The sequence below is a fragment of the Carcharhinus amblyrhynchos genome, chromosome 18 (genome assembly GCF_965287045.1).
Source record: "Carcharhinus amblyrhynchos chromosome 18, sCarAmb.v2.hapA, whole genome shotgun sequence".
Classification (NCBI taxonomy): domain Eukaryota; kingdom Metazoa; phylum Chordata; class Chondrichthyes; order Carcharhiniformes; family Carcharhinidae; genus Carcharhinus; species Carcharhinus amblyrhynchos.
The window spans coordinates 49,398,620-49,422,413 of record NC_137341.1 but is presented as its reverse complement, the minus strand read 5'-3'; the positions used below and the strand labels follow the sequence as shown (position 1 = coordinate 49,422,413).

The following is a 23,794-nucleotide window of genomic DNA, read 5'->3' as shown; positions in this document are numbered from 1 at the left end:
GCCTCCAGAAAGTGACTATAATTTTACTCGTTAGCAGAAGAATAAGGGCACACCTCCTTCTTTGCCTCATAGAACATAGGAAAAGTGGATTCCTGGGAATAGAGGAAAACTGGATTGAAGGAACAGGAGGGGGGCAGCATTTAGCTCCTTGAAGCTGTTCTGCCATTCAATGTAATCATTCCTGAAATGCAACCTAATCCCATACCTGTGCCCTATATTCTTTAATACCTTTGAAACTCAAAAATCTATTAGATCCCAGATTTAGAATTAACTGATCAGCATCAGTTGCTGATTTTGGGAGAGTACTTTAAACTTCTGTCGCCTTTTGTGTTTTGAACTGTTACCTGATTTCACTCCTGAAAGATCTGGCTCTAGTGGCCCCTAATCCTAGAATTCCCAAACAATGGAATAATTTATTTCTATCTTCCCTAGCTCCTCCCCTTAAACTTTGATCAAATCACCCCTTTTGCTCCTATATCTGAGGGAATGCAACCCTAGTTTGTGTACTGCTCCTCAGAGTTTAATTTCTGAAGTTCATTTCTGGTCAACTGATTTTACCCTCCCACCAAAGTTAATATATCCTCTCTAAAGTATTGTGCCCAAATCTACTCTTAGTATTCCAATATATTACAGTATGGGCTTTGTAGGGGTAATTCACCGCTTCCCATCACCACCACCACCCACCCCATATTCCTAGTCCTCTGTACATAAAGGGCAGAATTCCATGATCCTTTATGATTATTCTGTACCTGTTCATAACATTTTGATGATCTGTGTACCTGGAACAGGCGCTGGAGTGTGGCGACTAGGAGATTTTCACAGTAACTTCATTGCAGTGTTAATGTGAGCCTACTTATAACTTGTAAATAAAGTTTAAATGTTAAAATTTAAACTTTAAACTGGACATCAAGTATTTTGGACCAGACCTCTTCTGTTTCTCGCTTTGACCATTTAGAAAGATCCATATAGTATGTTTTTTCACCCAAATGGATGTCTGTTTGGAAACCCATTTGCCACAGTTTTGCCATTCACAAAATCTATCAATGCTGCTTTTATGCTTCCATCTGTGGCTGCTTACCATGTTGCCTATCATTGTGTCATTGGCAAAGTTAGTTATTTGGCTCTCCATCCCATCACCCAAGTTGTTAATAAATTTGGTAAATAATTGAGACTCAACACGTATCCCTGCAGCACTCCATTTGTTGCATCTTGCCAGTTAGTACCTGCCTATTATCTCTACTGTCTGCCACTTGACTGGTTTCTTAACCACGTCAGTAATTTGCCTTCAGTTCCATGTGCTTCAACTTTAACAGTTTTCTTATGACAGACTTTATCAAATGCCTTCTGGAATTCCATATGTAATAACGTCCATAGACATTCCCCTGTTACTACTTTAGTCACCTCCCAAAAAAAAATCCAGCTAGCTTTGTCAGGCTTTGCAAATTCAAGCTGGCTGTCTCTAATTGGCTGAAAATGTTGCAGGTTTTCAGTCTCTCTCTCTCCTTTATTGTAGATTCCCAACAATTTCCTGACAGCTGATTGTTAGGCTAACTGGTCTATAATTCCATGTTTTCCCTCCTTTGGCCAAAAAAGTTGTCAGATCCCAAAAACTGAAACCAAATCTTGGTCGATGTGAAATCTGCATGGAACATTAGATTGGTAAACTTACTGTGTGCTGTGATATGTGGCAATCACTTTTTTATTCGTTGCAAGGTGGAAATTTCCTGAAATTAATTTGATTTGATTTTTTCATGCTGCTGCACATTTTGATGGGTTTTATTTAAGTTTGTATAAGTCAAAACTTTAGCATTGATCACGGTATATTGAAACAGCTATCTGCAATCTGGCATGCCGCACTACTGCCCTCATTGTGCCACAGGATAACTGTTTATGCACTGCTTGCTTTTTCTATTGTCTGCATTATTGGGGCTGCTGTCAGTGGTGGCCAGCTGGCTATATGTTGTGTGAGTTTGTGACCTTTGAACTATGTTGATTAATTGTGTTCTTCTTGTCCTGCTCTCTGTGCTGTGCTCTTGCTGCTGTTGTGGCTGTTTTCTGTGTTACCACAGTCATCGTCAACCATGGAAGAAAAGGTAAATGTTGTTTAGCCATTTCAACCCTTCTACTGCTCAGTGCTACTGCTCAGTGCATCTTCTAAATGACCAAGCTGGGAGCAATAAGGTTCCCTTTCTATCTCAGCATTAACTTTTGTATTGTTATGATTAATCACTTCATTTATTGATTAATCATTTGTTTTATGAGTATACATTGACTATTGCTTTCTCCAAGCTGCCTGACAAAGGTGCCAACGTGCAGATAAAAGATAATGGCTATACTTTCTTGCCTTCATGGTGATAAATAAGAGGAAAAATGAACATAAAGTGAGTGAAAGGCCTTGTGATTTTACTTGATGAGCTCACAAAGCATTCTGCAGATATGTGGTGAGTTATTCGATGAGTATCGCTGAAAAAAGACGTCGAAGCTTTTCATTTTGCACTCATCAGGACATTCGCAGAAGTACCCAATCTCAAGAATATCAGACATGCAGTCAAGTTGAAAGGTGAGTATGTTATTCCTGGTTAGATCAGGCGTTAATGAAAACAAGGATTTTGCTTTATTTCCAAGCAGTTAAAAGAGATGATTGAGAGAATATTCTGTGAAAATATGGTGCTTAGATAATTGGTGAATATCTCTCAGCCAGTAGAGTCATAGAGATTTACAGATGGAAACAGGCCCTTTGGCCCAACTTGTCCATGCCGCCCAATTTTTGCCACTAAGCTAGTCCCAATTGCCCACACTTGGCCCATATCCCTCTATACCTGTCCTACCTATGTAACTGTCTGAATACTTTTTAAAAGACAAAATTGTACCCGCCTCCACTACTGCCTCTGGCAACTTGTTCCAGACACTCACTACCTCTGAGTGGAAAAAATTGCCCTTCTGGTTCCTTTTGTATCTCTCCCCTCTCACCTTAAACCTATACCCTCTAGTTTTAAACTCCCCTACCTTTGGGAAAAGATACTGACTATCTAGCTGATCTATGCCTCTCATTATTTTATAGATCTTTATAAGATCACCCCTAAGCCTCCTACGGTACAGAGAAAAAAGCCTCAGTCTATCCAGCCTGTCTTTAGAACTCAAACCATCAAGTCCCAGTAGCAACCTAGTAAATATTTTCTGCACTTTTTCTAGTTTAATAATACTCCTTTTGTAATAGGGTGACCAGAACTATACACAGTACTCCAAGTATGGCCGTACCAATATCTTGTACAACTTCAGCAGGATGTCCCAACTCCTGTATTCAGTGTCCTGACCAATAAAACCAAACATGCTGAATACCTTCTTCACCACTCTGTCCAGCTATGACTCCACTTTCAGGGAGTTATGAACCTGTACCCCTAGATCTCTTTGTTCTGTAAACCTCTCCAACACCTTACCCTTAACTGAGCAAGTCCTGCTCTGATTCGATCACCTGGCATTCATCTAAATTAAACTCCATCTGCCATTCATTAGTCCACTGGCCCAGTTGATCAAGTAGCAGGAGGATAAGTTAGCCCAGGAATGAATGAAAAGAGGTGAAGAAGGCAAGTGACTCGTGTCAAATACTGCTCTAGACATCATGGCTGAGCTTGTCTGGTCTGTCACCGCTGTCAGCGAGAATGGAGAATTTGACACTCAGCCAAATGTTCATTGACTGCAGCGGAACCAGAGAATCCCATCCATGGGCGGGTTTGGAGAATTCCAGCCTGTATTTATTGCAGTGATGTTAGCTGTCTGGATTTAGAGCAGCAACAGTGCATGAGTGAAAGGAAGCCTTGTATTTTTATAGCGTCAAATCTTGCCTTCCAGAAGCAGCCAAAGGGTTCAAATAAGATGGGCTGGTTATGGAATGATGCAGCTATTGGTAAGCAGGCTGTTATGGTGGCTAATGTGGAAAATAGCCAGTGCAAAAGCATAATGAGATGGGGAAACAGTTTATCTTTTTGACAGCACTGATTGAGAGAGTGTTGGCTTTGAATATTCCCTGCCCTTGGGATAGTGTTGTGGGAGTTTTCAATATCCAGTTGAGTTACTAGCACAGGCATACTGTGGCTGATGTAACTGGTCCATGAAGATCTGCTGAAATGGTTTTATCTGCCATGAGGTACCAAGAGTAGTGAAAGTCACCACTGGCCCTGACTCCAATGCCATGAGGATCTTCCAGGCAGTGATCTTGAACACCATTTTGACTTTTAGAAGATCATAGAATCCCTACAGTACAGTGCAGAAGGAGGCCATTTGGCCCACTGAGTCTGTGACGACCACAATCCCACTCAGGCCCTATCCCCATAACCCCATGCATTTATCTTAGCTAGACATTAAGGGGCAATTTAGCATGGCCAATCGACCTAACCTGCACATCTTTGGAGTGTGGGAGGAAACCAGAGCACTTGGAGGAAACCCACACAGACATGGGGAGAATGTGCAAACTCCACACAGACAGTGACCCAAGCCGGGAATCGAACCTGGGTCCCTAGCGCAATGCTAACCATTGTGCCACTGTGCTGTCCCTTTCTTTTCTATACAATGAAGTTTGATAGACTTTAGTATGTATTAACAGTGTGTTGAAATGTTTTTCAGTACTTATGGCATAATATATTTTTAATATATCTTTAATATATTTTCGCTTCTGTGTTTATCCCGTGTAGTTTGAATTTCTCCATGTTGGTTGTTCGAGTTCTGTGCCTCCCTAGATGAGTTCGCCATACTGTTGGGTGACAGTATAGCCAATTAAGTGTTTCAGGGATCACCGGCCCAGGTGCCAGCAGTTGTCTTTGCTGGAGTCGCTGGAGTTATTGTTTTGGCACACTGTGCCAAAGAAATGGTTCTGCTTTTCCTGTGGTGACCCATGAATTACCCCATCAGAGGGCAACTTCTCAAAATGCCCACTGATCTCTCTAGCGTTAGAACAGGTTATCTTTGGGGCCTCTGTGTGCTTCAGGAATGTCTTCTTCAAACAAGCTACATTAACTCTTGACTCCAAAGTCCCACTGGCAACACTGGGAACATTTATTTGATGTGCTTTTTTGTGAGTCGAAGGCCTGTGTTGTGAAGGTTTCCTTTGCTGATGATCTTGATGGTCAGCATCACTATGCTGCTCTTTGAGAGGAGAAGATGGGATTTTATAATTAAGGGACAAACTGATTTGTTCAGTATGTTACTACAAGCAGTGTTGTGCAATAACTCACATCCATAAAGCATGGGTGTTGCTACAGATAATTGAATTTGATTAATATGACACATTTAATGTCCCATCTTCTGTAGTGCTACTCACTTTCACATTCTTCCTTCCAGATAGAACCAATGTATTGTTAGGTGTGCCTGCAAAATGACCTGGAGCCCAGGGTTCTCATATTATGTGCTGGCTCTATCTTGAAACAAAATCTCCATGGAAATGCTATCTTGCAAGATATTGGTCCTGGAGTTCTATGAGGAATATTCTGATTTTTCATTGCATGTTTGGCAGGAGCCTGGCGAAACCAGTGGAGAACTGGCCACAAGTGGACGTTCATATATCTCTTCTAGGGTTCAATTAGTTTAGTTTATTTATTAGTGTCACAAGTAGGCTTACATTAACACTGCAATGAAGTTACTGTGAAAATCCCCTAGTCACCACAGTCTGGCGCCTGTTCGGGTACACTGGGGGAGAATTTAGCATAGCCAGTGCACCAAACCGGTATGTTCTTTGGACTATAGGAGGAAAATGGAGCACCCAGAGAAAACCCACGCAGACACGGGGAGAATGCGCAGATACCACACAGACAGTGACCCAAGGCCAGGAATTGAACCCGGGTCCCTGGCGCTGTGAGGCAGCAGTGCTAACCATTGTGCCACCATGCCGCCATTAGTATCGCACTGGAGTTGTGGGAGTCTGGAACTTTTCAGTGCCATCTCAGAGTTAGCGTCTTTTCTGTCACAGCATGTATAATGTACTTACTGAAAAAAGAATACTTTTTTTGTGAAAGCTTTTTGTCTTCTACCCATCAGGATATTTTGCAAGAATACCAATGTCAGGGGAAACAAGGCTGGATGAGAAGAGAGTGCTGGTTGTTTGGCAAATTGTCTCTGATTGCTGGAGGTATTGCCATGGAGAATATATAAGTTGATGGTGACTGACAATTAACTGCTTAGCATTGTTTGTAATTTAAACCAGGTAACTTGACTCTGGTCAAGACATTGCCCTGAGGAATGAGCCGGTGAATGGCTAGTATTTTGATCAGCTGTAACAAGCACAATACGCAGACATATTCTTTCTGTCTGCCAAGAAAGAGTCCTGTATATTAATATATATAGATTCCAGTGCATACAAATACACCACATTGCGAGCCCAACTAACATTGTGAACTGTCCTGATGAGTGCAAGATGCAAAGCTTTGCTAAAAAATGTATTTTTTTTAGCAATATTCAACTTCTGTATTACCAAATGATTAATTATAATGTCATTTGTGGAAATTTATTATTATAATCACCTTGGTCAATTTTCGAACATTCTGTCTGATAGCACACTTATATTGGTACACATTTCCTTCATGTCCAAGTTGGTGCCCTTCTTTAATCTGTATTTCCAGCCTGAAGAATTGTGTATCCAAGTATCATATTCAGTTAGGAGGCACAGACGTTGTGTTCGTAGGACCAGCAAGTTACAGTGTCTGAAGGCAGGTTAAGTGAATGGGCTAGACTGTGGCAGATGAAGTACAATGTAGAACGTAGGAATTATGAATTAGGAGCAGGAGTAGGCAATTTGGCTCCTCAAGTCTGCTCTGCAACTTGGTAAGATCATGGCTGATCTAACTGTGGCCTCAACTCCACTTTCCTGTCTACCTCCAAAAACCTTTGACTCCTTCCCTTAAGTTTTTAATTTATTTATTAGTCACAAGTAAGGCTTGCATTAACACAGCAACAAGGTCACTCTGAAAATCCCCTAGTCGTCACACTCCAGCGCCTGTTTGTTTAAACTGGGGGAGAATTTTTTTTACATGGCCAGTGCACCTAACCAGCACGTTCTTTGTGTGGAAGGAAACTGGAGGAAACCCTCGCAGACACAGGGAGAATGTGCAGACTCCGCACTGACAGTTGACCCAAATCAGGAACCCACCCTGGGTCCCTGGCACTGTAGGGCAGCAGTGCTAACAAACAAAAACTGTCCTCAGTCACATGACATGACCTGTCAATCATCCCCAATCATGCTCTACTCTGCCATCCCAGGTGAACATTAAAACTACAGAACACTACATTAGTTCAGATTAAAATCATGATGTCAATTATACTGCTTAAGTAACAATAAAGGACACTGGCTACAGACAACACGGTGCTGACAAAACATCCTACAGAGAAACATAATTAAAATATATTTCTTAAAGATACAGCATGGTCACAACCTCATAATCAGTTTCAGAGAACAATTGTCCCAAATTTCAGATAAACTTTGTGTACCCGTGTACCAGAAAATGCCAATCTTTCTTTCTTTTGGATGGGCTATACTGTTGGGAAATGTGAGGTTACCTTGGTCAGTGAAATAAAAAAACTGAACATTTGTTAAGTAGTGAGGAGCTGTTTGTTTGTGTTCAAAGGGATTTGGGTATCCTTGCACAAGGAACACGAAGATAACATCCAGCTACAGCAAGTAGTTGGAAAAGCAAATGGTATACTGGCTTTTAAGAACAAAGAAAAGTATGGCAGAGGAACAGGCCCTTCAGCCCTCCAAGCCTGCGCCGAACATGATGCCTGCCTAAACTAAAACAGTATGCACTTATGGAATCCATATCCTTCCATTCCCATCCTATTCATGTGTTTGTCTAGTTGCCCCTTAAATGCCGCTATCCTACCTTCTCCCACCACCTCCCCAGGCAATGCGTTCCAGACATTCACCACCTTCTGTGTAAAAAAAAAACTTGCCTCTCATGTCTCCTCTATATGTTTCCCCACGCACCTTAAACCTATGTCCCCTAGTATTTGACTTTTCTACCCTAGGAAAGAGCATCTGACTATCCATTCTGTCTTTGCCACTCATAATCTTGTAAACCTTTATCAGATCACTCTCAACCTCTGTTGTTCCAGTGAGAACAAACAAGGTTTCTCCACCCTTCCCCCTAGCTTATTGCCCACCTGACCAACATCCTGGTAAATGTCTTCTGTACTCTTTCCAAAACATCTACATCCTTCTGGTAGTGTGGTGACCAGAATTGTACATGGTATTCTAAATGAGGCCGAACTAAAGCTCTGTACGTTTGCAGCATAACCTGTTTTTATTCTCAATGAAGAATAGCATGCTTATATACCTTCTTGATTACCTTATCCACTTGCGTTGCCACTTTTAGTGATTATTTCAAGGACGTTAGAGCATCAGAGTAAGGAAGTCTCATTGCACTTGTAACAGGGTTTTGGTGAAACTAGACTTGGAATGGAGTGGTCAGTTTATGACCATTGGAAGGATACACTTGCTTTAAGAAGGGAAGTAATAAAATTTCACTAGATTAGTTGCTGGGATGAGAGGGTTTTTCAACAAAGAAGATAACAGGTAACCTCACTGAAATTTCTGAAATACTTGGGGGGGCTTTATGGAATAAATGCTGAGGGGCAGCTTCTGGAGGGAAGGTCTTAGCATTAGGAGGCATGGTCTCAGAATAAGGGAGCGGCCACTTGAAACTTTGAGAAGGAGAAACTCCTTCACGGAGGTTGTTTCCACTGGTGGGTGAAACTAGAACTAGGGGGCATGGCCTCAAAATAAGGGGGAGCAGATTTAGGTCTGAGTTGTGGAGCAGCTTTTTCACACAAAAGGTTGTGAATCTGTGGAATTCCCTGCCCAGTGAAGCGGTTGAGGCTACCTCATTGACTGTTTTTAAGACAAAAATAGATAAATTTTTGAACAGTAAAGGAATTAAGGGTTATGGTGAGCGGGCGGGTAAGTGGAGCTGAGTCCATGAAAAGATCAGTTATGATCTTATTGAATGGTGGATCAGGCTCGAGGGGCCAGATGGCCTACTCCTGCTTCTAGTTCTCATGTTCTTACGTCCTTCCCTTGGAGCATTGTGAATTTTTGAAAGTGTCTATTCCAGACTCCAGAGAGCAAATGGACGCTCAGTCATTCACTGTTCAAGGTTGATATTGACAGACTTTGGGACTCTGAGAATCAAGAGTACTGGGTCTGTGTGGGAAAGTGAAGCTGATGTTGAGGGACGGAATTATCTTGGTACTGGCTTGATGGACCGTATGGCCTACACCTCCTGCTCTTGTTCTTTAAGGGTGGCATAGTGGTTAGCACTGGTGTCTCACAGTGCCAGGGACCTGGGTTCGATTCCCAGCTTGGAGTCACTGTGTGTGTGGAGTTTGCACATTCTGCCCGTGTCTGTGTGGGTTTCCCCTGGGTGCTCCAGTTTCCTCCCACAGACATGCTGGTTAGGTGCATTGGGCATGGTAAATTCTCCTTCAGTGTACCCAAACATGCTGGAGTGTGGTGACTAGGGCAATTTCACAGTAACTTAGTTTCAGTGTTAATGTAAGCCTACTCATAAATAAACTTTATGTTCTGTTCCTGTTTCCAGAAGTTTTAGCATCGGTCCCACGATGTCTTTTACTCGAGAATCAGAAGGGTAATGTATAATTTGACATTCCCAGTGATTGAGAAAAGGCAGTTTTAACCCCTAACCATAGAATTCCCCAGTAGTATCATTTCCTAATCCTTGGTCTCTCAGAGTCTGGAGTAACATCTTACTGTACAGTGCTGCAATGATTTTCAGGATTGCTGTTCTGAAATACGCAGCTCTACATTGAATTTTACAGCACAGAACCAGGCTGTTGGGAGAACTACTTTTTGGTTGATGCCAATCTTCAACTTGGGCCTCCTTGCGCGTTCTTTATTTCATCTGAACCTATCAACTTGTGCTTCTGTTCCTTTTTCTCTTATTGGACATGTGTGAGATTGTGGTCTATCCAAAACCACCCCCCCCTCATGTTTCAACGACTGAGGATCAGAGTTCCAAATGTGCAATGCCTTCTGTAAACAGATTTTTGTCACATTTCTGACGAAGTCACATGATCAAAGTGAGAGTAGCTTTGATTCTGGGTGTAAGACGAGGCAGGCCTAGTGACTCGGGTATTCTCTGCGATCTTTCTCTTCTACAGCTTTTGATTTGATTTATTATTGTCACATGTATTAGTATACAGTGAAAAGTATTGTTTCTTGTGTGCTACACAGAGAAAGCATACATATAGAGGGAAAGAGAGTACAGAATGTAGTGTTACAGTCATAAGATCATAAGGCATCGGCGCAGAATTAGGCCACTCAGCCCATTGAGTCTGCTCCGCCATTCAGTCATGGCTGATATTTTTCTCATCCCCATTCCCTTGCCTTTTCCCCATAACCCCTGATCCCCTTATCAATCAAGAACCTATCTATCTCTGTCTTAAAGACACTTAATGACCTGGCCTCCACTGTCTCTTGTGGCAGAGTTCCACAGATTCTTCGCTCTCTTGCTGAAGAAATTCCTCCTCACCTCTGTTTTAAAGGATCGTCCCTTTAGTCTGAGGTTGTGCCCTGTGGTTCTAGTTTTTCCCTACTAGTGGAAATATGCTCTCCACGTCCACTCTATCCAGGTCTCGCAGTATCCAGTCATAGCTAGGTGTAGAAAAAGATCAAATTTATGCGAGGTAAGTCTATTCAGAAGTTTGATGGCAGCAGGGAAGAAGCTGTCCTTGAGTCAGTTAGTACGTGACCTTAGATTTTTTGTATCTTTTTCCCAATGGGAGAAGATGGAAGAGTATGTCTGCGGTGCGTGGGGTCCTTAATTATGGTGACTGCTTTTCCAAGGCAGCGGGAAGTATGGACAGAATCAGTGGATGGGAGGCTGAACCTGGTCAGAGCACAGAATTCTCATTTTCCACATTACATACAAGGTTCTGAAGGGGCTTGATTGGTGGATGCTGAGAGATTATTTCCATTGGTTGGGGAGTCTAAAACACGGGGCAGAAAAGGGCACAGTCTCAGGGTAAGGGGCCTATCATTTAGCCCTCAGATGAGCAGAAAATACTTCACTCAGAGGGCTGTGAATCTTTGGAGGCCTGTACCACAGAGGGTTGCAGATGTTCCGTTGTTGATTACATTAAGGCCAGGGCAGACAGATCTTTGGGTCTCTGGGAATTGAGGGAAATGGGGACCGGGCAGGAAAGTGGAGTTTGACATGTAGGTCAGCTGTGAACATGTTGATTTAAGGAGCAAGTTCTGTGGGCAGTGTGATCCATTCCTGCTCCTATTTCTTGTGTTCATTAACCCCTGAAAATGAATGAGCCGAATGTTTGCTACCGTCAGGGTACTGGCTGGATTTAAAATTCAAACCGTTCCGCTCACATTCTGACAACTCATTCTGTAACTGAGTCGCCGAACTAACACCCTTTAAAGGGGTGCATGTTGGAAGGCTATGGATGTTGCATTACCAGCTGGTTTTATTGATGGAATTTCATGGGTCATCAGTGAAGAATGTAGAACATTCTACAGAGAATAACTGGTAAATATATTGATGGGAGTTCTGCAAGAACAAATGTATTTGGCAATTAATAATACAACGAGAAATGGATTTTAGAAAGCTTGAAGAAGCTTAGATCAATGAGTAAACAAGGATGTGAGTGTATTCATTCTTGCAACCACTGCACAAAGTCTGTAAGATTTCTTAATAAGACTGTAAGACATAGGAGCAGAATTAGACTACTTGGCCCATCGAGTCTGCTTTGCCTTCAATCATGGCTGATATTTTTCTCATCCCCATTCTCCTGCCTTAGACCTATAACCCCTGATCCCCTTATTAGTCAAGAGCCTAACTATCTCTGTCTTAAAGACACTCAGTGATCTGGTTTCCACGATCTTCTGCGGCAAAGCGTTCCACGGATTCACCACTCTCTTGCTGAAGAAATTCCTCCTCATCTCTGTTTTAAAGGATTGTCCCTTTAGTCCGAGGTTGTGCCTTCTGTTTTTAGTTTTTTCTACCAGTGGAAGCATCCTCTCCATGTCCACTCTATCCAACCTCATGATATCCTGTAAGTTTCAATAAGATCCACTTTTACCCTTCTGAATTCCAATGAATACAGATCCAAAGTCCTCCACCGTTCCTCATATGACAAGCTCTTCATTCCAGGGATCATTACTCAGTACTACCTGTCCCTCTACATATCTTTGTATCATCTGCAAACTTAGCAACAGTGCCTTCAGTTCCTTCCTCCAAATCGTTAATGTATATTGTGAAATATTGTGGTACCCTGAGGCACACACTAGTCACTGGCTGCCATCCTGAAAAAGAACCCTTTATCCCCACTTTCTGCCTTCTGCCACCAGCCAATCCTCTATCCATGCCAGGACCTTACCCTTAACACCATGGGCTCTTAACTTATTTAACAGTTTGCTATGTGGCACCTTGTCAAAGGCCTTTTGGAAATCTAAATAAATCACGTCTACTGGCTCTCCTTTATCGAACTTCCTCGTTACTTCCTCAAAGAACTCTAACAGATTTGTCAAACATGATCTCCCCTTGATGAAGCTGTGCTGACTCAGTCCTATTTTATTATGCACTTCCAAGTATTCAGCGACTTTATCTTTAATAATGGACACTAAAATCTTGCCAATGACCAAAGTCAGGCTAACCGGCCTATAATTTCCCGTCTGCTGCCTCCCTCCTTCCCTTAAACAGCGGTATTACATTAGCTACTTTCCAGTCCTCTAATACCCTCCCTGCTTCCAGTGAGTCCTGAAAAATCATCATCAACACCTCCACAACTCCCTCTGCTATCTCTTTTAGAACCCTGGGTGTAGTTCATCCAGTCCAGATGATTTAATCACCTTCAGACCTTTCAGTTTCCCCAGAACTTTCTCCTTAGTGATGGCCACTACACTTATCTGTGTCCTTGATTCTCCTGGAGCTGTGGCACCCCACTGTTACCTTTTGCCATGAAGACTGGTGCAATGTAACTATTCAGTTCCTCTGCCATTTCTTTGTTTCCTATTATTACTTCTCCAGTCTCATTTTCCAGTGGTCCAATGTCTATTTTTGCCTCTCTTACCTTTTTTATTGAAAAAACTCTCCCTACCTTCTTTTTTATATTACTAGCTAGCTTCCACTCATTTTGTCTTCTCTCCCCTTATTGCTTTTTTAGTTGTTCTCTGCTTGCTTTTAAAGGCTTCCCAATCCTTTGGGTTCCCATGAATCCTTGCCACTTTGTACGTTTTTTTGCTTTTATACTGTCCTTGATTTCCCTCGTCAGCCATGGATGTCTTATCCTCCCCTTCGCATGTTTCCTCCTCCTTGGGATGAATTTCTGTAGTGCCTCTCGAATAGCCCTCAAAAGCTCCTGCCATTGCCATTCCACTGTCTTCCCTGCTAAGCTCCCTTTCCATTCAACTCCGGCCAGCTCCTCTCCCATGTTTTTGTAATCACCTTTATTTAATTGTAATACCATTACACAGATTCAAGCTTCTCACTCTCAAACTGCAGGGTAAATTCTATCATAATGTGGTCACTACTCTCTAAGGATTCCTTCACCTAATGGGTGCTATTCTGGTTGGTGATTGGTGACTAGTGGAGTGCCGCAGGGATCGGTGCTGGGGCCTCAACTATTTACCATTTATATAGATGATCTAGAGGAGGGGGCTGAGTGTAGGGTGATGAAATTTGCTGATGACACAAAGATGAGTGGTAAAGCAAATTGCATGGAGGGTGTGGAAAGTCTGCAGAGAGATCTGGATAGGCTGAGCGAGTGGGCGAGGACCTGGCAGATGGAGTATAATGTTAGCAAGTTTTCCACTTTGGCAGAAATAATAGTAGGAGGGATTATTATTTAAAAGGCGAAAAGCTGCAGCATGCTACGGTGCAGAGGGACCTGGGGGTCCTTGTGCACGAGCCGCAAAAACCCAGTCAGCAGGTGATCAAGAAGGCGAATGGAATGTTGGCCTTTATAGCGAGGGGGATAGAATATAAAAGTAGGGAGGTCTTGCTGCAACGGTACAGGGTACTGGTGAGGCCGCAGCTGGAGTAGTGTGTGCAGTTTTGGTCGCCGCACTTGTGGAAAGATATTTTGGCCTTGGAGGGAGTGCAGAGGAGGTTCGCTAGGCTGATACTGGAGATGAGGAGGTTGGACTATGAAGAGAGACTAAATAGACTAGGTCTGTATTCGTTGGAGTTTAGAAGGATGAGGGGGGATCTTAGTGAGACGTATAAGATAATGAAGGGCTAGATGGTCTCCTCCTGCTCCTATTTCTTATGTTCTTAAGTTGCCTAATCAACCCTGCCTCATTACACTTCATTAAATCCAGAATTGCCTCTTCCCTTATAGACTCTGTCACAAGCTGCTCCAAAAACAGCCTTCTCTTAGACCTTCCATAAACTCCTTTTCTTGGGACCCACCACCTACCTGATTTTCCCAGTCCATCTGCATACTGAATTCCCCATTGATTATTGTAATATTGCCTCTTTTATATGCCTTTTCTATCTCTTGATTTATTTTCTCCCCAAATCCTGACTACTGCTAGGGGGCCTGTACATAACTCCCATCAGGGTCTTTTTATCTTTGCGATTCCTCAGTAAACCCACAGAGATTCTTGCTATCAATTTAACTTCATTCCTTACTAACAATATAACCCAGCCCCTTTTGCCCATCTTCCTGTCCTTTTGATATGACACATATCCTTGGATATTTAGATTTCTATCCTGATCCCCTTGCAACCATGTCTCTGTGATACCCACAACATCGTACCAGCCAATTTCAATGTGCGCAACAAACTCATTTACCTTGTTCCATATACTGCACGCATTTAAGTACAACATCCTCAGTCCTGCATTGACCACCTCCCTTTTCATACTTGTCATCTTTTTTGCTCTGCCTGAGGTTAGATTCCTGCCACCTTCTATACACTCTGTTCTATTACATGGTCTTGAATCTTTACTAACCTCTCCTGAGCCCTCAGCTCCATTAACCTGCACTTCTACCCTCTCCTTTGATTTTCAAATTCTCCATACCAGGACTCTGGTCCCAGCATGATTCAGATGAAGATCATCCCATTGGAACTGGTCCTCTCTTCCCCAATACTGATGCCAATGTCCCGTGAATTCAAACCCATTCCTCCCACACCAATCTTTGATCCATGCATTATCTCCTTAATCTTATTGACCCTGTGCCAATTAGCTCGTGGCTCAGATAGTAATCCAGAGGTTATTACCTTTTTGGTTCTGCTTTTTAATTTAGCACCTAGCTGTTCATACTCTCTCAGCAGCCATTTATTTCTGTTCTACGTATGTCATTGATACCCATGTAATCATGACAATTGGATCTTTACCCTCTCACTCCAAATTCCTCTGCAGCCCAGGTGAGAAAACCCAATCCTGAGCACCAGGCAGGCAACACAACCTTCAGGATTCTTGATCTTGGTCACAGAGAACAGTGTCAATGCCCCTAACTATACTATCCCCAATTACGACTACATTTTCTTTTTTCTCCTCCCACTTGAATGGCTCCCTGTATCATGGTGCTGTGGTCAGTTTTCTCATTCTCCCTGCAGTACCCATTCCTGTCCACACAGGGAGCAAGAATCTAGAACCTGTTGGACAAGTTCAGGGACTGAAGGTCCTGCAGCCCTACCTCCTGGATCCCTCTACCTCCCGGATCCCTCTACCTCCCTCACTTGCAGCCAGACCCTCCTGTCTCTGACCACTGGCCAAATTCGAGGTATTTAATCTAAGGGGTGTGACTGCCTTCCAGATATAAACGCAAAATGGTGGGAGTGCTGGAATCTGAAACAAAAGCAGAGAAGTGATGGAAAATCTCAACAGGTCTGACAGCATCTGTGAAGAGGGAATAAAGCCACTGTTTTGAGTCTGGATGACCCTTCATCAGAACTGATTTCTTACTTCTACTGTTGAATACTTTCTGATTGATGATTTCAGTAACTGTCTCAATTCATTTTGTCCACTGTCCATTGCTCTTACTGTCTCACCTCAGCCTCTCCTTTCATAGAAACTCTTCCCTCACTCTCATTTTCACCTTGCTTCATCCTCTCCATTTCACCTGGTCTTTTTATTCGCAGGCAGTGCCAATTCAGACTGCTTCCTATGTGGCACATCGTGCGCATATTTCTATCCAGTGGCACAATGGTTAGCACTGCTGCCTCACAGTGCCAGGGACCCGGGTTTGATTCCCGGCTCAGGTCACTGTCTGTGTAGTGTTTGCACATTCGCCCTGTGTCTGTGTGGGTTTCCTCAGGGTATCTGGTTTCTTCCTACAGCCTGAGAGATGTGTTGGTTAGGTGCATTGGTCATGCTAAATTCTCCCTCATTGTACCTGAACAGGTGCCGGAGTGTGGCGGCTAGGGGATTTTCACTGTAACTTCATTGCAGTGTTAATGTAAGCCTACTTGTGACTAACAAATAAACTTTAAAACTTTCTATCCCTTTCCAGCCCCTCCTTTGTCAATACATATAGTAGGTGTAGCTATATCCAGTTAGAAATATTACCAATGTTTTATTCACTATTTGATTTGATTTATTATTTATTACTGTGTTAGTATGCAGTGAAAAGTATTGTTTCTTGCATGCTTTACAGACAGAGCATACCGTTTATAGAGAAGGAAACGAGCATGCAGAATGTAGTGTTACACTCATAGCTGGGGTGTAGAGAAAGATCAACTCAATGCAAGGTAGGTTCAGCCCAAAGTCTGACAGCAGCAGGGAAGAAAGTGTTCTTAAATCAGTTGGCACATGATCTCAGACTTTCGTATCTTTTTCTGGACGGAAGAAGGTGGAAGGGAGAATGTCCAGGTTGCGTGCGTTTCTTAATTATGCTGGCTGTTTTGCCGAGGCAGCGGGAAGTGTAGACAGGGTCAATAGATGGGAGGCTGGTTTGCGTGATGGATTGGGCTACATTCATGACCTTTTGTAGTTTCTTGCGGTCTAGGGCAGAGCAGCAGCCATACCGAACTCTGATACAACCAGAAAGGATGCTTTCTATGGTGCATCTGAGCTGACATGCCAAATTTCCTTAGTCTTCTAAGAAAGTAGAGGCATTGGTGGGCTTTCTTAACTATTGTGTATGCATGGGAGGATTAGGGCAGGTTTTTGGTCATTTGGGCACCTAAAATCTTGAAGTTCTTGACCCTTTCTACTTTGTCCCCGTTGATGTAGACAGGGGCATGTTCTCATCTATGCTTCCTGAAGTTGATGACAATCTCCTTTGTTTTGTTGACATTGAGGGAGAGATTATTTTTGCCGCACCTGTTCACCAGCTTCTCTATCTCATTCCTGTACTCTGTCCTGTCATTGTTTGAGATCCGACCCACTTTAGTGATGTCTTCAGCACACTTGAAAATTGAGTTGAAGGGGAATTTGGCCGCACAGTCATGGGTATATAAGGAGTATAGTAGGGGGGCTGAGAACACTGATTTGTGGGGCATCAATGTTGAGGATGATTGTGGAGGAGATGTTGTTGCCTATTCTTACTGATTGTGGTCTGTGGTTTAGGAAGTTTAGAATCCAGTCGCAGAGGGAGAGCCGACACCCAGGCCATGGAGTTTGGAGATGAGTTTCATTGGAATAATGATGTTGAAGGCTGAACTGTAGTCAACAGATAGGAGTCTGACATCGATGTCTTTGTTACCTAGTGTTTCAGGGTTGAGTGTAGGGCCAGGGAGATGCCGTCTGCCGTGGACCTTTTGCGGTGGTAGGTGAACTGTAGTGGATCCAGACAATCTGGGAGGCCGGAATTGATTCGTGCCATGACTAACCTTTCGAAGCACTTCGTAATGATGGATGTCAGAGCCACTGGCCGATAGTCATTAAGGCACACTGCTTGGCTTTTAGGCTTTGGGACGATGATCATCTTCTTGAAGCAGATAGGGACTTTAGATTGCTATAAAGAGAAGTTGAAGATGTCTGTGAGTACCCCCGCCAGCTGTTCTGCACAGGATCTAAGAGTTCATCTGGGCCAGTCGCTTTCTGTGGTTGACCTTCAAGAAGGCTGCTTGAACATCTGCAATGGTGACCCCAGATACAGGTTCATCCAGGGTGGAGGGCATGCTCTTGCTGACCTCTTGCTCAAAACACGCACAGAATGCATTGAGCTCATCATGGGGGTGCGTTGTAGCCGGCAATTTTACATGCCTTCATCTTATAGCCTGTTATGTCTTGCAGACCTTTTTTAACCAACAAATTAGGTTGTAGGGGTTTTGTGACCATGCAGTGCCACTGACCCCACGCTCAGCACTAATACGTCCACTTATTTCCAAGTGGGAATAAATCTTTGAAGAATCCTGTCCAATAATTCCCCCACCACTGACATCAAGCTCACTGGCCTGTAATTACCTGGATTATTCTTGCTACCCTTTTTAAACAAAGGAACAACATTGGCTATTCTCCAGTCCTCTAGGACCTCCACTGTAGCCAGTGAGAATACAAAGATTTCTCTCAAACCCCAGCAATTTTGTTCCTTCCCAGTTTCAATGTTCTGGGGTATATCCCATCAGGCCTGGGGTCTTGTCCACCTTAATGTTCCTCAAGAACACAATATCTCCTTTTTGATCTCAACATGACTCAACATGACACACCCTTTCCCTGACATATCATCCACTAAGTCTTTCTCTTTGGTGAATACTGATGCAAAGTTCTCATTTAATATTTCACCCATTTCCTGTGGCTCCATGCATAGATTCCATCCCCTGCCCTTGGGTGGGCCAACCCTCTCCTTGGCTACTTTCTTGCTCTTTATATATGTATAAAAACACACACTGAGCCACCCTCACACACACTGAACCACGCTCACACACACTGAACCATGCTCACACGTACACACTGAGCCACGCTCACACACGCATACACTCTGAGCCACCCTCTCACACAGACACACTGAGCCACCGTCATATACACACACACACACACAGAGCCACGCTCACACACTGAACCATGCTCACACATACACACTGAGCCACCCTCTCTCACACACGCGCTGAGCCACCCTCTCTCACACACGCGCTGAGCCACCCTCACACGCTGACACAGTATCATCGCACGGCCCAATCTTATATAACTGAAAATTCTGACTGGTTTTCTTATATTTTGTGGAGAGTTATTTGATGGCCTTGATGGCATTCTCTGCTTTGTGATTGGAGTGTGAAATGATGAATTGTCTCTGTATCGCCAAGTCTTGACAAACACTGTAAATTCAATCATGGGATGTTGGCATCACTGCCAAGGTCAGCATTTATTGCCCATCGATAATTGTCTGGGAAAGGTTGATCAAGGTGCTCGTGAACCACTGTGAACTGCCTCAGAATGCTGAAGGTATATTTGCAAAGCACTGTTAGATAGAGAGTTCCAGGATTTTGATCCAGTGATGATGAAGGAAGTGTTGCCTGCTGCACAGTCTGTTTTAACCCTTATACGGTGGACAAATAACTACAAGTAGAAGTCTTGTTAGCACAACCAATACTTATTTAAGCCCACACAATCAATAATCACCCACCTGACCAACAGTAAGTTATCTTACAGAAAATACTAGAATTCAAGTCCATTACAAGACCGTGACTTAACTTTGCGTGACTGGCAAGTACCCAAGCAGATATTGGCCTTTATCTGTGCGCCGGCCTCAGTAGTCGTCTGTGTAGTTTGGTCCTTTGGTCTGGTCTGGTGCTCTGGCTCTGGTCTTCCTTCCTTCCTTCTCGTGTATGGTGGCTCTCCTCATGCTGGCGATGGTCACCATAGTTGTAGCTTGTTCGTGGGGTCAGAGAGAGAGAGAGATTCCTGGTTGTGCAGCACCCTTTACACCCTGTTTGCTTTCACACCCCTTTTGGCCATTGCCAATCAATTGATTAGGACTTGATCCCCTGATCAATAAGAGTCCAATCAGGTGCTATCACATCAGTCTCTGGGTGTATCCCCAACGGCCATGTCTGTTGGTGCTGGAGGCACATAGGTCACATACCTCCCTCCTAAATAAGGGTTCACGGAGCTCTTATGTCTGCTAAACAACCCAGTGTGGCCAGAAAGACTCTTTCATCCTGGAGATGAAACAAGCTAGTGTGACTATAAAGTCCCTTTCATCCTGGAGATGACCCATATCTTATTTATTCACTCGTCAGGGTTGCAGCCTGTTTGTCTCTGCCTTTAAACTGCAGCCTGTCAGTTTAGCTTCTTGCCCAACTGTCCCAGAGTGCTTTACAAAACGCCATTTTAAATGGCCCGTTTGGCCACAGAAGGGAGATTGAATTCCAAGTCAATTTGGGATTTAAAGCTTAAGGTTTATTTATTAGTGTCAAAAGTAAGGCTTACATTAACACTGCAGTGAAGTTACTGTGAAAATCCCCTAGTCACCACACTCCGGCATCTGTTTGGGTGAAATTAGCACGACCAAGCACCTAACCAGCACATCTAGCGGACTGTGGGAGGAAACCAGAGCACAACCCACATAGACATGGGGAGAATGTGCAGACTCCACATGGACAGTGACCCAAGCCGGGAATCGCTCAGTTTTCTAGCACTGTGAGGCAGCAGTGCTTATCACTGTGCCACTCCAACTTTGACTTGGAGGGAAACCTGCAGGTGGTGACGTTCCAGTGCATCTGTTGCCCTTGTTCTTCTGGATGGTAGATGTCCTGGGTTTAGAAGCTGCTGTCGTAAGGTTATAAGATCATAAGAAATAGAAGCAGAATTGGCCATTTGGCCCATTGAACCTGCTGCATTATTCAATAAGATCTTGGTTGATCTGACTGTGGTCTCATCTCTGTTTTTCTGTGTGCTCCTCCTGATAATTCTTGACTTCATTGATCAAAAATCTAATTCGGCCTGATTATAGAAACCCTACAGTGCAGAAGGAGGCCATTCAGTCCATCGAGTCTGCACAGACCACAATTCCATCCAAGTCCTATCCCCATAACCCCATGCATGGCTAATCCACATAACCCGCACATTTTTGAACTGTGGGAGGAAACCAGAGCACCTGGAGGAAACCCACGCAGACATGTGGAGAACGTGCAGACTTCACACAATCAGTCACCTAAGTCGGGAATCGAACTTGGGTCCCTGGCGCTGTGAGGCAGCAGTGCTAACCACTGTACCACCTAGCCGCCAACAATATATATTCCATAACCAAAAGAAAAAAATGCCGGAAAATCGCAGCAGGTCTGACAGCATCTATAAGGAGAGAAAAGAGTGACATTTCAAGTCCAAAGCTCAGGTATATTCCATAACACTGTCCCCATTCTCTCTGGGGTAGAGAATTCCAAAGACTAACAATCCTCTTGAGTGAAGAAATTTCTCCTTATCTCCGTCTTGAATGGATATCCCATATTTCTAAGCTATGCTTCTTAATTCTAGATTCCTTTACGAGAATTAGCATCCTCTTAGTACTTAACTGCAAAGCCCTCTCAGAATCTGTTTCAATAAGCTCACCTCCGATAAACTCCAATGGGTATAAGCCCAATCTACTCAACCTTTATTCATTCCAGGAATTATCTTTGAGAGCCTTCTCTGAACTGCTTTTAAAGCGGGGGAAGGCAATGGTAGTGGTATTATCACTAGACTATTAACCCAGGAATTCAGCAAATATTCTGGGGACCCAGGTTCAAATCCCGCCACAGCAGATAGTGGAATTTGAGTTCAGTTAATAAAAAATCTGGAATTAAGAATCTACTGATGACCATGAAACCATTGTCAATTGTCGGAAAAACCATCCGGTTCACTAATGTTCTTTTGGGAAAGGAATCCTCCGTCCTTACCTGGCCTAGCCTACGTGTGACTCCAGATCCATAGCAATGTGGTTGACTCTCAAGTGCCCTCTGAAATGACCTAACAAGCCACTCGGCTCAAGGGCTCCTAGGGAAAGGCAATAAATGCTGGCGAAGCCGATGACGCCCATGCCCCACGAATGAAACAAAACAAGTATAGCTCTCCTTCAATAGGGAGTTGAAAACTGTACAAGTTGTTCCAGGTGTGGTCTCGCCTATGCCATGTGGGTTGTAGCAAGACTTACCCACTTTTACATTTGAATTACTTGTACCTGCTAACTGATGATTCATGAACATAGACACCCAATTCCCACTGTACTGCAGCATTTTGCAGTCTTTCTGTTTTGATAATACTGTACTTTTCCATTCTTCCTACTAAAGTGGACGACCTCAGATCTTTTCAAATTATACTGTGTGTCAATTTTTGCCCTCTCAAGTATTTCTCTTTCACAAAACCATGTTGACACTGATTGTTTTATGATTTTCTAAATGTCCTGCCACTACCTCCTTAAGGAATTCTAGCATCTTCTCAATGACAACTGCTAATTGGCTTGTAGTCTCCTGCTTTCCGTCTTCTTTCTTGAATAGTGAATTGTAGGAGCTTCTTTAGAGGCTAAGTATTAAGCTGGCTTTCACCTGGAGGATTTCCTCTCGTAGTTTAAAGCACTTTGTTCTTTGTAGAACTGTTTAAAGCATTTATTGTATTTACTGCTTTAAGAATTCTGAGGGAGTGGTTAGAAGGGAGTTGTGGCCCAGCAAGCTTTAAATCAGCGCCAGGTTTAAAAGGAGGCCTGGTGTAGACAGTGGGCAGTGGAGTGAGAGGGAAGTAGAGTGAGCAATTAGGGCTTAATATCAAAAGGGCTTGAGAGAAAAAGGGCCAGGTGAGTTCGTGTGGAAATTTTCAATATTACTACAGTGAATTATGGAGGGGCATGTGATGTGTGGTTTCTGTATGATGTGGGAACTGGTGGATCCCAGGGTCCTCCCCAGTGACCATGTCTGCAGTAAGTGCAGGTTGCTGGAGGAGCTCCAGCTCAAGGTAGATGAGCTGGCCTCTGAGCTACAGACACTGAGGCTCATCAGGGGGAGAAAGGGTGCCATTGTCAATGGGGTGCAAGTGACATCCATCCCCCCTGGACTGGCTAAATCTAAGGGTCAGGAACAAGAGGGGGCTGCTGAGAGGAGGAAGCGGGGTGGGGAGAGGAGGCCTCAGCCTCTCAAGCTGCATAACAGGTTTGAGGTTCTTGCTTCCAGTGTGGACGAGAACGAGGGAGGTGAGGTCGGTGAGCAAACTGCACACGGTACAGTGATGCAGCAGGACATAGGCAAGGAGAAGGTGAAAAGGAACGTAGTAGTAATTGGGGATAGTGGGGTTAAGGGTATTGACACCGTCCTTTGTCACAATGACAAAGTGCACAGAAGGGTGTGCTGTCTGCCTGGTGCTCGGGTCCGGGATGTCGCATCTGGGCTGCAGAGGAACCTGGAGTGGGAGGGTGAGAATCCGGTCGTTGCGGTTCATGTGGGTGCCGACGACGTAGGCAAAATGCGAACTGAGAATCTGGGGAGGGAGTATGAGAAGCTGGGAATGGAATTAAAAAGTAGAACCGACAAGGTGGTCATCTCTGGGCTACTGCCTGAGCCGAGTGCAGACGGGCGTAGGGTTGATAGGATTAAGGAAGTGAATGGGTGGCTCAGGGATTGGTGTGGGAGGAATGGGTTTGAATTTATGGGGCATTGGCACCAGTATTGGGGTAGGTGGGACCTGTTCGGGCGGGATGGGGTTAGTCTGAACCGTGCTGGGACCAGAGTGCTGGCGAATCGAGTAAAGAGGACTGTAGACAGGGCTTTAAACTAATTAGGGGGGGGGAGGGTGCGAGGGTAGGTGACATTATGGGGTCTAAAGTTAAGGAGACGGTACAGGTAAGGGAAGAGGCCGAGGATGTCTCAATAATAGAGGGAGTAGGGGGCGTGAGTATGGTTGGTGGCGTTCCGGCACATAGGGTCCAGGTG

General features: G+C 43.9%; 1 protein-coding gene across 1 annotated transcript in view; it reads left to right on the top strand.

Moving 5' to 3' along the window:
- The window catches only part of mapk8ip3 (mitogen-activated protein kinase 8 interacting protein 3), a 237,498-nt gene that overhangs the window by 73,813 nt on the left and 139,891 nt on the right, over positions 1 to 23,794 (top strand). Inside the window, 1 exon segment of the mRNA XM_080206983.1 lies at positions 2,070 to 2,093. Coding sequence (XP_080063109.1) covers positions 2,070 to 2,093 — 24 coding nt within the window.